The sequence below is a fragment of the Leuresthes tenuis genome, unplaced genomic scaffold, assembly GCF_036924035.1.
Source record: "Leuresthes tenuis unplaced genomic scaffold, fLeuTen1.0.hap1 SCAF_12, whole genome shotgun sequence".
Taxonomy (NCBI): domain Eukaryota; kingdom Metazoa; phylum Chordata; class Actinopteri; order Atheriniformes; family Atherinopsidae; genus Leuresthes; species Leuresthes tenuis.
In genome coordinates this window covers 17,562,514-17,577,784 of record NW_027325366.1, presented here as the reverse complement: position 1 = coordinate 17,577,784, position 15,271 = coordinate 17,562,514, and the positions used below count along the sequence as shown (strand labels likewise).

Below are 15,271 nucleotides of genomic sequence, written 5' to 3'. Positions count from 1 at the left end.
TTGCAGAATATGGCGCGCCGAATGTAATCCACATTCTTTCACCCCTAAATATGAATATTTCAGGATTCCCGTCTAGCTGACAAAGAGTTCTTGAATTCCCCCGTCTTTCCCCAGCCTCCACGATGCCACTGTCCTGACCTCAGCCCTCTGACTCACCGATGACTCGCTGTCCCGTATGAGGAAGTTGCCCTCCTCTCCTTTCTCGTTGAGCACACACTCGGCCTGGTGTCTGGTGATGTTGCCGTAGTACCAGTCCCTCCCAGCGAACCTCGCCGTGCGTGCCGGTGCCACGAAGCGGCTCTGCGGGGAGCTCGGGGTGGAGGAGGGCAGGCCAGGCTGCTCATCCAGTACCATCACATAGTTTTTAGGCACCAGGCCCACCATGCCACGTGAGTTCTTACACCTCCACCACTCTGGGTCATTCTCCGGCTTCTCCACCACCTCCATCACCTCTCCCTTCTCAAAGTTCAGCTCTTCTTCTATCACAGAGCTGAGGGGGTAGAGTGTTTGAACCAGGTGAAGGACCCCACCGCGACCACCTGCGCGCCCGTTGGCCAACAGAGGTCCACGAGAACCTCCATGGTAGCCTAGCGACGAGTCTCCCTCCCCTCTGTCGTCGGCTCCTCCGAGCTCATCCTGGAGGTAATTTGAGGGAAACCAGCCCGTCTGCCCAGCATGAGTTCCCCGCCACCAGCCGTCGCTGCACTTCTCTGTCACGATCACCGTGGTGCCCTTGACGAGGTTCATCTCATCGTCTCTCTCTGCGGTGTAGTTAAACTTCACCACGGCGGGGATGTTGAGGTCGTAGATCCTGTCTGTGGCTTCTCCCACACCTCCACCCCCGCTGCCATTGGAAGGGTACTCGGCGTCTGAGCTTGGTGTTGGGGAGGTATCACGGGTGCTTGGCTTCCTCCTAGTTTTTCCCAAACCTGTGCGTGAACAGAAAAGAAAGCGAGAGGCGACGCAGATGTTAGTTCAAGGTTGGTTACGTACATAACAACCAGACAAAAAGCAGCGTTGGTAAACTTAGTGTCCACCATCTTCAGCTCTGTTTTAGTCTCCTTATTCAGCCACTTTGTACGCAAACATCAGTCTGGTGCCGTGTAAGTGGCTTCTGGTAGGGAACTCCGGTATTTTTAAACCGAGACCTTATTTCTGGCATGAAATACGTTTATCTACTCACCAAGAACAGTTTGGCGAAAGTCGGCATCCTTCGAAAGCTATTTAGAAAACTCGCGATCGGCGTATATCCATATAACGGAGTTAATGGGGCAGGGACCATGCAGCCTCTAAATTAGACATTATCTGTCTTTATTTCACCAATACTTTAAGACGAATGAATGAACAAATGTCTACTATTGCTCTGTTAGCACATAGCTACTGTTATGTGGCTACTTGCAGCTATAGGAGAGCTAACCGAGGGAATTCTACACACACCTCTACTGGGACCACTTCATCGACACGCATGGCTGCAGCACAGCTCATTCACTCCGTTAAGAAGGTCCATCTTACTCAAAGTCGTCGTTCACGTTGTCAAAATCTGATAAATATCCTGCCATGTTGCACAAAACTAGCAGTAGCAAACTCTGTGTGAAGTTAACCGACTGTCACAGAGCAAGGAGTAAATACACTGTGCTCCAGGGGGGCGTGTGGATGAAGTGGTCCCAGTAGAGTGCCTGTGTAGAAATCCCTCCGTTAGCTCTCCTATAGCCGCAAGTAGCCACATAACAGTAGCTATGAGCTAACAGAGCAATAGTACACGTTCGTTCATTCATTCTTCTTAAAGTATTGGTGAAATAAAGACAGATAATGCCTTATTCCTGCCCCATTAACTCCATTATATGGATATACGCCGATCGCGAGTTTTCTAAATAACTTTCGAAGGACGCCGACTTTCGCCAAACTGTTCTCGGTGAGTAGATAAACATATTTCATGCCAGAAATGAGGTCTAAAATAAAAAAAATATATAAAAAAACGGCCTTCCCTTTTAAGCTTCTCCCAAAAGACTCTTATCAACTATATTACTTTATTACTTCTATATCTTTTTATAGTGCAACATTTGCCTCTTCCTCTATATTTCTTCAACTCCGCATCACTGATCTTAGCCTTTGTAATTTTTCAAAAATCTTCACTCCAAAGACAGCGTCATTTCCTGCAATCCATCATGAGAGCCACAAAAGGAGTGGCACTGCCTAGTTTCCTGCCCTCACCCCTGCTCAGTGGTAAAAGCTGTAGAAAAAGCTGGAATTAGGGCTGTGGTGAGAGGCTCTGTTGATTAGAGGTAGGATGGAGCAAGCAGGGCATGGGCTGATCTCTTCGGAGAGAAGAAGAAGTTAAGGTCAGCAACAAATCAATTAAAGCTTCAAGTCGTCCTCGTGGGCCCGCCGAAGAAGTGGAAGCACAGAAATACTCTGGAAACATGATAACCTACGAGAGACCTCAGCGGTGAGGGGCAGAGCTTTATTCTTGATAGAGTCGACACTGAGGGACGCAACCATACCGAATGAAATTAAGCTCGTCATCTACCCACCGTACATCTATACAAATCAGAAGGCTGAAAATAGATGTTGCACAGAGGGAAAGAAAAGAAAAGTGGAGCAGGCACCGTGGGCTTGGTAATGACAGGCACATCCAGGATCAAAGTCAGCTCCTGTCTAACCCGCTTCTGGCTTTTCCATTCATGTACTTTCAAAGACTTTAAACGTGTGCGCACACTTCAATGGGACCTGAGGTTTTCTCAGCTGAGCCCAACAGAGGGGGTCCATTTCCTCACATGCACGTTAAAATAATAATTAAACACCATTTGGCTTGTAATGTTCACACCATTTTACTCGACAGCTGACGTGCCACTAATGATGGGAGAGAGTTTCTTGACAGCTCGTCGCCTCGTTTGTGCCACAGAGTGTGCTGAAATGCCACAGAAATGTCACCGCTGAGCAGGGCGTTTACATTGTTTGGAAAACTGTCGGGTTCACACAGAGTAGCATGGAACTTTTTTTGGCAGAGAGCGAGAGAGGGAGGAGAGCGGCGAGGAAAGACAAGGGGTCCCTTGGCAGCTGTTTCTCAAACACACTGGAGACCGCGCACATCAGAGGCCACAGCTGACAAAAACGCAAAGCGGGAGGATGAGACGGGAATAACAAACAGATCGTGTTTGTGGAGAGCAGTGTGCATCCTGCTCATCGGAGAGCTGTGGACATGTAGAAGTGAGAGGATTACGAAGACGAAAGCCAAGGACAAAAGGTCGACTTTCGGAGCTTCGTCAGGTGGTGACAGAAGAAAAATAAAATAAGGCTGTCAGTGTCCCCGGAGCGGAGCTAAAACACCTGAATCTACACACATCTCTCTTCTTCACTCATTTCCACTTCAAGGCACTGGCCTGCTGGTTAGAGCTGCAGTGGGCTATGCCCCCCCCCCCCCTCCCTCCCACACGTTCACTTGCACCTTCACCTCCCTCTCATCTTGTGAAGGGAGACTCAATTTTCAAGCCCAAAGGACTTCAACTCAGAGGGAAGTCCGCTGATGAAAGCCTCCATGTTGCAGCCTATTGCTTCACTCCATTGCTGACAGTGCAGGGCAGGAGAAAAGTTACTGTATTAAAGGAGTCTTTGCTAAACCATACCACCCACCAGTGTAATCAAAAAAACCACAAGCTGGCCCTGCAGTGAAGTATTAGTGCTGTAAAAGTACGTCGAGTTCATCACAGATGAGATATGTGGCCTTTTAAATGAGCCCCGAGCAGGGTAGCCCTGTTTTTAGTTAGTGCCACGAGGTTTCCATACATTATCTTATCTGTGCCAGTAAAAACCTGCCAAAATGCTTAATGGGACTAATAAAAATAAAATGCTTAGACTGCTATATGCACAAACTAAAAAGGGCCCTCAGAGCACAGTCCTCCAGCGAGATCGCGTTGTATCTAAGTTTGAATGAAAGCCTGAATTCTGCAGCCCAACAACAACTTTCTTTATATATTTCTTTATAATATTGTGATGTCATTTTTGACACAATCTTGACAATATGTTGTGCTGAAAAGTGGCAATTCCTCCATCACACGAACACAATTCTAACCATCCCAAGAGCAGTGGGACTGCGTTTAAAAGTTTTAAGGAACATGATAGATGTCCTCGTATCTGTTATAAAGCTTTTCCAAAGCCCTGCAAAAACACTTTAAAGTGCAGCCTCCCCCTGTAGGAAAATGGGTCTCGCCAAACCTCAAAGGCTGCACAGAAAAAAGCTCGAGGAACACAAGTAGGACTCCGAAGATCCCAGCCTCATTGTGCTTTTCCAGGAGGCACCTGACAAACCCGATCCAAAAAGGTTAAAGATGTTTCCATGGCACCACATTGTGGCAGATCTGCGATTATATCTGCATTAACCTCTCACTTGGTTACTGCGTGACCTCATAGACCTCACGCTGTGCTCTGCCTCTCTGAACTCTGAGACTCATTTGTGGCCATTCTACTACAACACCCACAATATAACTAAGGCCATTTGAAAGAACTAATCACAAGCAACTGTATGCGGGTAGTTAAGTCGACTTTTAACCTGAGTTCAAGACGCAGCGCTTTAACACAGGCTCACATTCAGCACACAGTAAAGGCAGGAAATGAGCGATGTGTCCTGTTAAAACGTAGGTGGATTGAAATTTAACTTGCTGATGCATGGTACATGTAAGCGATGACCCAGTTGCAGCAGTAAGTAGGTTCTCTGTTGATTGTTTTTCTAATTTCCGGTGAGATAAAACTGGGGCACAAAACAGCATGCCGCCATTTATCGTTAGATTCTGTCGAAATGGAGGCTGATGATACAAACTGACTAAAAAGCCCAGTAAATGAAGAGGAAAGGTTATAGATAACAGTAATTACAGACTATCCACACGCTCCATAATCATAATGTGGACTCACGGAGGATGAAAAACAGCTAGACTACAGAAGGGATGAAGAAATCAAGCTCTCAGCCAATCAGATCCCCCATTCAAGTGCGTGAGTAGGTTCCATTAGTCTCTGACCTCACCTATTGCTCATCACCTCATCATGAAAGTGTTCTCGCCTATTGGATTTTCGCAGGCTTTTAACACTAAAGAGCTCCTGGCAGGAAGCACACTGCTCAGACTGAAATGGAACTGGGACATAATGTTGGAGTCGATTTGTAACTTAGTCGGGGGACAGAGGAGTAATCCATCATTCCAGTACAACCATTAGTCGGCCGACTTGTCCACTAATCAAACTGCATGACCATCAAAAGCAGAGATCCCCCCATTGACGGAGAAAGGAGCCTAAGGGAACAGTGTTGGAGCATTCGACTGGGGGAGGGGGACATGTCATCTCTGCACCCTGTGAACCCTGGTGATGGTGACTGTGGCAGGCTGTGCCACAGTAGCCCACATACAGCTGCAGAGATTCCCTGAGGGCTGGTGTCCACAGAGCTGAGAGGAGTCGGCGCATTAACCCAGACCCCAGTCATTCCTCTTCTTTCCTCCACCCTCCTCCTGTCAGCGCTAAATATGGCTCCCTTTCAGGGCCACATGGTTACTATATTTATTTCGATTGCACTTCTTGATCATTCTGACTTGTTCGAATTTCTACCAGATGGTTCTATTTCTCCCCATGTCCCTCTCTTCCTCCTTTCCATCCTTCGCTACGAGAAAAAAAAGAAAAAGAAAGAGGTCTCAAAAAGTGCAAAGAAATGTCGAAACAGAAGTTTCAGTTGCTGCTCTGCCTTAGTGTTCCTGTCCTGCAACAAAAATAAAAGAGCAAGAGAATCTTCAACGGGCACTTTCTCGACTTAAGCCGTATGTCTACACATCCCAGATTATCACCAAACCATCTTATTTGAAAAGGATGCTTTCAAGGGGCCACATCTGTTGCATTGGTACACTACAGAGAGGAGACAGCTGTGTGGGTGATTAGCAGTTTCATTATCCCTTACCTCCTATCATTTCATGCCAATTTCACACAGAGAATAACAAATAGGACCTGGAAGGCCCGGTATCTTTTAGGCGCTGGAATCTTCCCACATTCAGTCATAACAAATTAGGCCAGTCTTATGTTTTAAAGCGGGAGCTGAAACCTCAAAGGAAACAGTTTCCTCCAGACAGCTGCACCACAGAAGATGCTGCGAAGACAAAAATATCTCAATACACTGGCACAAGATAATTGCGTGAAGAAAAGGTCACAGCCACTGCTTGCCGACAAATGAGACGGCGTTGTGCGTCACACTCAGCCCGCCGGCGTCTATTATACGCACAAGGTGGCTTTTTAAAAAAAATTAATCAATCAGTGCAATATTAGAAAAAGTGAAAGCCCAAAATGACATCTTGGAATGGCTCAATCTGAACAAAAGCTTGAAGATTAGTGACAAAATGTGAGAAGCTTTAACAAGTTTGCAGGTTTTTTTTGTGAACGGCCAAATGAAAAAAAAAAGAAGCCACATAGAAGGTTTTAATTCAAAGATATTTTCATCACTTCATTTACTTTGTTCGCATACAACGAGAATCGGCCACACGCTTTTGTCGGTCTCCGATTTGAGAAAAGTAAACGGCGCACGAGCTCCCTCCGCGCATACGGTAAGCACCGCGATTCCTCTCATAAGTTCCAGATTCCATAAGTTCTATGTCCACATGTGGAGCCAATATATTGGAGTCATGACTGGGGAGTGAGCGACAGGGTGCTGACAGCTGAGAGCAACCGGCCAAGCCGACAGGATCCCTGGGGTGCGTGGTGACAGCTCCCAGGCAGGCCAGAAACACAGTGAGAATGCTTTCAGATTCTCGGTTAACCCACACACACTAACACACACACACACAGACACACACAGGGACCGTTGTTAGACATCACATTTCATCTCTTCCATCAGTAAGCACAAAGAATTGACAAAAACAAAGGGCATGGACAAATGTGCTGCCTTTGCTGAAAGTTCTTTTGTTTTCGCAGCAGCAACTTGTGCTTTTTAGGGGACACTGAAATCCAAAACGGGCGGCGGCGAACTCCTTCTTACCGAGCGTGTCTTTGATGTTCTTCACCAGCGAGCCCTTCTTCAGGCTGTTCTTGCGCTCCACGTAGTTGGACGGCACGTAGCCCGTGTGGTTGCCGGTGTTGCGGACGAGCCACCAGGTCTTCGAGTCGTCCAGGAGGAAGAGGCGTTCGTTTTTGCGGATGTCAAGTTCCTGCTCCTGCTGGGCCGTGTAGTCCCACTTGGCTACAACAATCACCTCCTCCGTCATCTTTCATGGAGTCCCCCTGTGGAAAAGAGGAGACGTGGAGTGAAAACAGTCTGATGCCAACAGAGATATAAAAGCTGCTTTGGTGGGTTTGTTTTTACAAATCCAAATGTAAAAAAAAACAAAGACATATCTTGATTCAGTTTGGACACAACCAGAACCCCCCCACCCCCAATATATTCAAATGGCCCCTTAAAGACAGCTGATAACGGGAGCTCGACAGAAATATAGATGAATCAGTTAATAGAAATCACATGTGCTGCTCAGTACTGATGTAGATGAAAGATACAGAAAAAAAAAAAACATACGAAAGTAGCTTTTTAATCCAGTGAATTGTAAAAAAAAATTGGGGGGGGGGGGGGGGGGGGGGGTATGTTTGCATAGCTCAACTATTATTCAGAAATACGTTTTCATTATCCTTCATCTCTTTGTCTCTTTCTCTCCTTCATCGTCTTGCTTGCATGGATTTCAGCAGAACATGTCAAACATGTCCTAAAATCCTCTGCAGAAGATGGAGGTGAGGAAAGAAGAGGCTTGCTGGTGGTTCTGGAAGGGAGGATAATCCTTTGCAGAAGCGCTTTTGGCATCCATGATGTTGTAGAGAGCATTAGACGTCAAACTCAGGCCCACGAGAAAATACCAAATGTCTACTAGAGCTGGCCCGACAGTAGACAGCAAACACATGCACCGCTACATTGCTACAATGCTACATATCCCAGAATGCTCTGCTGGTGCGTCAATCAGGACCCACAAATGCTCACCAGTCGCATCGGGCCAACCACTCCCCCAAAAATGGGGATATGGTGGAAAACAGGAGCTTTCTAGACAGGTGAGAAGCAGAATATCTGTTCAGCAAAAAATATCAATATTATTGTTAAAAAGGTTGCTACTGAAATTTAACTCGGAAGGCTACAAATAGAGAAAGAGGCATAAGATTTTATTTAAGAAATCAAAGCCTCAGATGTGTCTTTAATTTGACATTTGATTTCACATCTGCTCATAGCATTAAGCTTTATTTGTTCCAGATTTATTGTTTCAGCAAAACTTAAGTTTGTTTCCATAGAAAAAGGTTCATCGTTACATATCTGAAGAGCAGGAAAAACTCAAATGTAGACATTTTTTTCAAGAAATAACAAGGCTGGCCCGCCACGTTGTCCAAGTTTTTAAATGTCTGATTATTCGTCTCTGGGCTTCACCTTTTATTTGCTAAGTGGCCCTTCCTAATCACCACTGTTTCAATTTCTCATTTCATTCTTTCCCCTTTTGTCTAATATAGTACTATGGCCTAATAACCAAAACTATCTGTGTATTCTTCCATCCCTCCTGCCCTCTCTCTTAAAAACCATGAGCTAATCCCAGGTGCACCCGTCTTTCCATCCTTCCCCACTCTCCTAAGCATGCTTCCTCTAAGGATGTAGTTGTGAGGTTACCTACAGGACATGCCTGCAATACACACCGTTGGTACGATACACAGATTGCTAAAACATCTACAGAAATAGAGATGCAGCTTACTCAATGCCTAAAGGGGGTGTGACGCGTTAATCTGACAGTATAAACTACAGCGGAATCACTGATGCACGAAAAAAAGTGGGAGGTGGGAGGCATTGAGTAAATCCGATAAACTGATCCTTTAACCAAGGACTTCATCTGCTAAATTGTAAGCAGTTGTGGATACTAACAGGGCTGCAACGTCTCATTGATGTATGCATATTATTTATAACACAGATTCATTATTAAGCTGTTTATTTAAGGCTCAGAACTGAATTCAGCACCAAAATGATCCACTTTCATCACGGCAGACAGCTTTAAAACTGCTCACACAGGGCGTTTAGCCTGGATATATGGGCCTTATTAAATAAACAAGTTCAAAGTTTGAGATAATATTCAGAGCCTAAACTACAATTAATGTTGAAATCTTCATTGAAATTTATGGCAACGACTCAAACACACAGGAGTCTCCTGAAGAAGATGCGAGGAAACGGCAACAGCTGACAGCATGAAGTTTTACGACTGTAGCTGCAGCTCTGAAAACACTTTCCCCAGAGAAGCTTTTCAAAACAGGCCGCTTTGGCAGAGCTGGACCAGCACACAAAATGGATTTATGTGATCGTTCTATCTGTGCTCCCCCCCCCCCCTGCACACAAATACACAAACACACCTTGCCTACTAGGTTTTTTAAGACAGTCAGGGAGCGATTACACGCTCTATTTCTCCAGGCTTCGGATAAGGTCATCTGACATGGGTCAGCTAGACCACCTTACTGCTGAGGAACGGTGGTCCTGGAACCAAAGGAAAGTTTGATGTCGTCTCTTGTTCTGTTAAAAACCTCTCGCCTTAACAGCAATTTCCCGGTATGAAAACCGTCTGAGCAGACCAGTTCCTAGTTGGCTCGAGCTTAAAGAGGTCGCTACAATAAAGAGGAGAAGGAAAACTGTTGCATGTCTGCGGCTGTGAAAGAGACAAAACGAGGAGGATACAAAGATGAGAACAGAGTAAAAGAAAGAGTGAATGCGCACGGTGAGATTTTGTGTTTAGCAATTAATCAGCCAAAGAAATAAATTTTAAAAAATGTCATTTGAACATCTAATCTTTATCAGGAGCCGGTGTGACACACTGGTTTACAGCACCTACGGGTTTGAAGTCAACAGTTAAATATAATCTACAAGATAACAGAATAAAGCAGCAAAAGAAAAGAAAAACCTGTTCTATGGAGCCATTTATCATGGCACAAGGTTCAGTCATTTATAGACACTTCCACTGATTCCAGAGGAAAAGCCCTGAGAGAGAAAAACAGTCCCGATTTTAACAAAAAAGAAAGATCCCTCTTGTAACAATGTACATTTCAATTCCTCAATGAGAGGCCACAGCACAGAGGAGAAATATGACTCATGAGAAGTGTAGCTGCACAAATTAGACTATATAAAAGAGCCCATTACTGGTGGAATGATTCTTCTGTGGAGGCTACTTATCATGAAAGGCAAGTGATGCTCCCCGTTTTTTTGGTTCAACCTCAGATTCAATTCCGCTTCGATTAAGCCTCAACCGCAGTCAAACCATTACTGAATGCATTTCTGACAGTCTCAAGCAGGAGCGGAGTTGTGTGTCACTGCACGAGAATGTCTAAATAGCTGCTTTCAAGCTCCGCAACGAGCAGCAACAGCTCAAGCGCGACAGTTTGCACGGCACAGCACAGCACTTGTGTATGTGCCTCTGCTTGCCGTTCCTAAAGCTGTCAAACTGGATTGCTTCAGGGCTGGGACAGCAAAGGTGAGGAGAGCAGGAGGAAGAGGGTTGTGCAACACGGTGAGAGTTTATGCAGGGTTCACCGCGGGTTAAAATCACTCAACTTGCCAGGATGCGACCAGTTTTACTGGAGCAATAAAAGGCGGCAGAAGGAGGAAGATTGAGAGGTCACTTTAACAGTCTGGAGAAGACAAAAGCAGCGGCTGGGATTCTTTGGAGAGTGCAGAAAACTGCAGGACAGATTTATGATAAGATGAGGAACGGTGACGTCAACTCTTCCAGGAGACAGGAGGTATGTGAGCATGCCTCTCTGTGCCTCAGGCTGCTGCTGCTGGATTAGAGCACACCACCTCTTTCCTTTTGTTTTATTCCACGGATGGAAGAAAACTGGTGGCAGCCAACTGGCAATATTCCCATTGCTATTCTACAGTTGAGACATTGAAATATGGAGGATTCTCCCCGTCTTCGGTGGCCGATGTGCTCATGCAGACCCTCCAGCTGAAAGTGGCTCTCATACATCTTCTGCACTTCAGATAGTCTGAATGCAGTACACTGGCATTTTCAGGTCAGGAGGTCTAATATGTCACTTATTTAGAGGATAAGTAACCAGTTCGATGGCTATCATCAACAACTGTTTGTGTTACAAAGTCTTGCTGCACCTTAAGGAACCGTCGGTGCTTGTTAACTTCTCGTGCTGCTCATAAGCGAGTTCAACTCTGGGCTGTGTGCAACACACCGACGGTGGATGGAACATAATGCTTCACCACATGCTGAAAGCTTCATCAACAGACTTCTTGCTTGCGAGGATTTCACTGCACTCACAACAGCTATCGGCTCGACAAATACGGAGCTGTTGCTATAATCCCAAATGTGTAACACGGCGGTGTTGACACGCAAACCGCATGTTGCCATGAATCCGCCTAAACTGCAATAGCTTTTCACTTTTTCCCTGATTCAGTGTGCATACACTGGATGCTTACCAAAAAGCACTGAGCCTCGACATGTGACACCGACCTGGAAAGCTTTCGTGCTGGGCTGTGGATGTATGGCATGGGTAACATCTACATGCGCAACAGAGGTCAATTGCCGCTGGCCTCCAAATTTCAAGCCTCCCACCCCTATTGCTTTTCCCAAGGAGTCGGTGCATGTATCCTTAGACACACCGGTGTCTACCTATACATGGGCCTCTCATCATCTCCCCGTCTGCCACAACAGGCCTCTGCCTGGATGGAATGCAACATCTGCCATTGTCAGACAGGGTCTCATGCTCATAAACCTTGCTATCAATGGAACGGCCGCACTCCCTGCAGCCTTCTCCAAGGGCTCAACAGAGACTTTAAGTGAGGGAGTGCGCTCCTAGTAATGTGTTAAAGTTTTAGTCATGACTGGACTCAAGTGGTGACAAAAGTTGTACTGTTACGGGCCATTGTAGACATTAGTGCAACAAGTTTTACATGAAAAAAAGAAAAAGGGACGCAATATTCCAAATAATGCCATTCTGTTGACCATCAGAGTAAATTCCATCACTGTGAAAGCTCGAGCTCAACTGTACCTCCCTTAAGCTGTGTTTAACAGTTTAGAGGATATATTCATTAATAGCTTGGCTTTAAATTGACACAAAAATATTGTGTTTACTTGGGCTGACCCAAATGCTCGATAGGTCAAACTGCTGCAATGGCAACGGATGTCCAAATCAATACATGCATGCTTCTGAGTCAGACGGCTATCCAGCAGATATGGATTATCACAAAAATCCCAGATAACCCATAAAATAATATCCGACAATATTTTTAGACAAGAACATCTGGGCTTAGGGTGTCTATGCTCTCATGTCATCAACATTACCAAACGTTAACAGAGGGTCAGCTGTGAATGAACAAAAACAGGTCGACCTACAAGCTGGAACTAATCCAGCAACGTTTTGAAATAATCAAGGGGTCGGAACAATTTCAAATGTCACGCTGTTTGTGGGGGCATCTGTTAAGGTCATCTGGCGTTTCTCCTCTTCATTTCACACTGTAAACAAACCACCTCACATTCGTTTGGAGGCAGACGAGACCCACTATTCAAGCGGGGCGTCACTCCCCATGGCTGGTCCATGGAAAACATTTGAGCTTTAGTTCAATTGGCGTAGGAAAACTTACCCAAAAACAATCGGGCAAATGCTGTAAGTGGTTTAAACTGTCACAAAAAGGCAGAGTGTGAAAAGCAAGTAATTCTCAAACCCTTTAAGCCATTACATCATCGTTACATCTTTTCTTGTTCGGTGGAGTGATGGCTGCCGCTCCCAATCATGTCCATTTTTCCCCCGCGGCACCCGTTTCGCGTCTCATTGTGATGCCTGCATCATAAATGTCAGGAAAAACCAACAAGGCAGCCAGGAATCAACCCAACAGTCTTGCGCCATTCTGGCAAAAAGACGAGCTGGAAATGCGAATTTGTGTTTTTCAAAAGGCGTTGACAAAGAAGTGTCCATGAAGAACACTTTTATCTCCTAAAAATGCACACCAAAGAGAACAAACTCACAAAAACAGAAAAAGTTCAGCGCTCATGCTCCACATGACCCCTCATCCCTCTGCAAAAGAGTTAAAAGAGGATAGATGTGCGACAAACTGCTGAGGTGGGCTTCACTGACACTTCACAACTCCCTTCACTGGGGAGTTGGGGGGGGGTTTGAGGCCCTTTCAACTGTGCACAAAGAGAGGGAAAGTAGAAGTGGATTATAAATTTTAAAAAAAGGTGGGGGTTAAAGGAAAAAAAAAAGTCTGGCGGAGCTTTCTGTGTTTGGCATTCAGGTCAAAGATGGACAAAATTCAGCCAATGGGAGAACATTTCCACCTCCCCCTCCACACTGTTTGCAGTAGCTTCTCACAGGAAAGAGGAGGACTGCTTTACTCCCTACTGGCAATCAGTGTCGGAAGCATTTGGAGTGAACCGAACAGTGAAACGGGAGGAAGTCAGACTTACTTGTTACAGTCACTCTGGACAAAGCTGTGATTTAAAGAGACCTACTTGTCGTCTTAACAAGATGATTTGTCTCCAAACTACAAAACCAGTCCAGAGTGGATTTGAATGCCTTTCCCATGCAGTCAAGAAACAGAATGTTTTTCCACATGTTTGCCTGCTGCTGCCACATTTCCCCTTATTTTATGAGCCAAAAAAAAACATCTGACGTTGCATATGGATGCCATCGAAATTACAATAATAAATTAAAAACAGCCCCAACCCCAAGCCACTCAAGAACAACATCTTTTTTGTTGTCAGTTAAAAATAGGACTGGGAAGAGGAAACCCAGACCACACAAACAGCCAGCCCTGCAACCAACAGACTATTTGACTAAACATTTGAAGACAGAAGAAACCTCCTGATCCATCATAACTGTTCATGAAGAAGATCAAAACAACAGCCCGTTTTATGATCATTACAGTCATTACAGATCATTCGTCTTTTTTCTCCTGGGGTGCCGTTATTTTGTCAAGTTCACCCTCTTTCAGCACACCGTCAGTTTATATTGATTATCGGCGGCTTTTATTTGATCTACGGTAATGTGATGCTATGATATGTTGTGTTTATTTTTTTAAATCAACACTAAATGGCAGGCCCTTTAGGTGGACTTCTGTTATATAGAACTAAAAGTGGACCGGACTAATTTAATGGCAAATAAGTTGTTTTAAAAGAAACATTCCAGTGTGGAGGACTGCGTTTTGGAAGTTGTGAAGCAGAAGGGGTCTAAATATCCACTCTTTTAGAACCTACAAACACCAGATCCCTCTATTCCCATAAAGCTAAGTCAGCTGTGTATGATATTTGCAGTAGTTTACATTTGCCTGAATACACTCCTGATATAAATTTTCTTTTTGCAAAAAAAAAAAAAAATTCGGTCTAAAAATATGCATTATGCATGCTGAGCTCTCGTCATTACACATCAACCTCCAAAAACCGTTAATAAAGTTTCCTTTTAACCTTTGGACTACCACATAGTCACATGCTCTTTCAGCTGCAGCGCTGAAGCTAATAACTGCTCTTTGTTGACCTCAGCTGGAGCGCGCATGTTAGGCACGCAGACGATTTTGCAGAAGTACTACAAAAATCTCAACTTGTATTAACCTTTTGGTTGGTGCCGTATTCTCGTGGGAAACCATCGAATGAAATGCCAACAAAACAAACGGTGACTTTAACACCTGCGAAGGAAGAGGCATCAGTAGCCGTGCCAGACATGAACAGCTCCCACGGTGTTTGGAAAAGATTTAACCACTGACAACTAGGAATTCCTGTGTGTGCGATATGTATGGAATTTATGTGACCAGCATCTTAAGAGACGCCACTATTTCTGGCCATAGATTGATCTCCATTCTGCCTTCTGGCTTTTTTCGACATGGCTCTTAAACTAAACATACCACAGACTATGCATTCTCACTTTAAAGCATGAGTGCAATAACCCTCGCACTTCTTTTTTTTTTTTTAATTTGTCCTCATGAACAGCTATATATACGGAGCTCTGTGTCTGAAATAAATGTCTATTGTGATGTTATCGAGCACCATTTTTAAAAGGATCTTGCACGTTTTCACGTTCTGCTTACTGACAAAAAAAGGAAATCTCAAATATCATCAGTAACATAACTTGGGTACAGTTCTGCCAACAGTACTAAAAACAACTCGGTTGCGTTTTTTACTCAACTTGATCCTTTTAAAGATATGTTAAAAAAAAGAAAGAAAGAAAACAGATTTTTAGGGCATCCGGAGCTGAAATAAATAAATATAGAGTACGAGGTAACGCTAAAATGCCAAATACTCCTCAGTTGTAAGGA

General features: G+C 44.7%; 2 protein-coding genes across 3 annotated transcripts in view; both read right to left on the bottom strand.

Annotated features, from left to right (window-relative positions):
- Positions 1-15,271, bottom strand: part of coa5 (cytochrome C oxidase assembly factor 5) — a 186,872-nt gene that overhangs the window by 4,974 nt on the left and 166,627 nt on the right. The window lies entirely within an intron of this gene.
- nck2a (NCK adaptor protein 2a) overlaps positions 1-15,271 on the bottom strand; it is a 49,503-nt gene that overhangs the window by 18,884 nt on the left and 15,348 nt on the right. The window contains exons 2-3 of one of the 2 annotated variants that reach the window (XM_072396731.1): positions 6,998-7,239; positions 157-929 (exon numbers count right to left, since the gene is read on the bottom strand). In XM_072396731.1, coding sequence (XP_072252832.1) covers positions 157-929; positions 6,998-7,223 — 999 coding nt within the window. In that variant the 5' untranslated portion in view covers positions 7,224-7,239. The remainder of the gene's footprint in view (positions 1-156; positions 930-6,997; positions 7,240-15,271) is intronic. The other variant, XM_072396732.1, reaches the window with a different exon arrangement.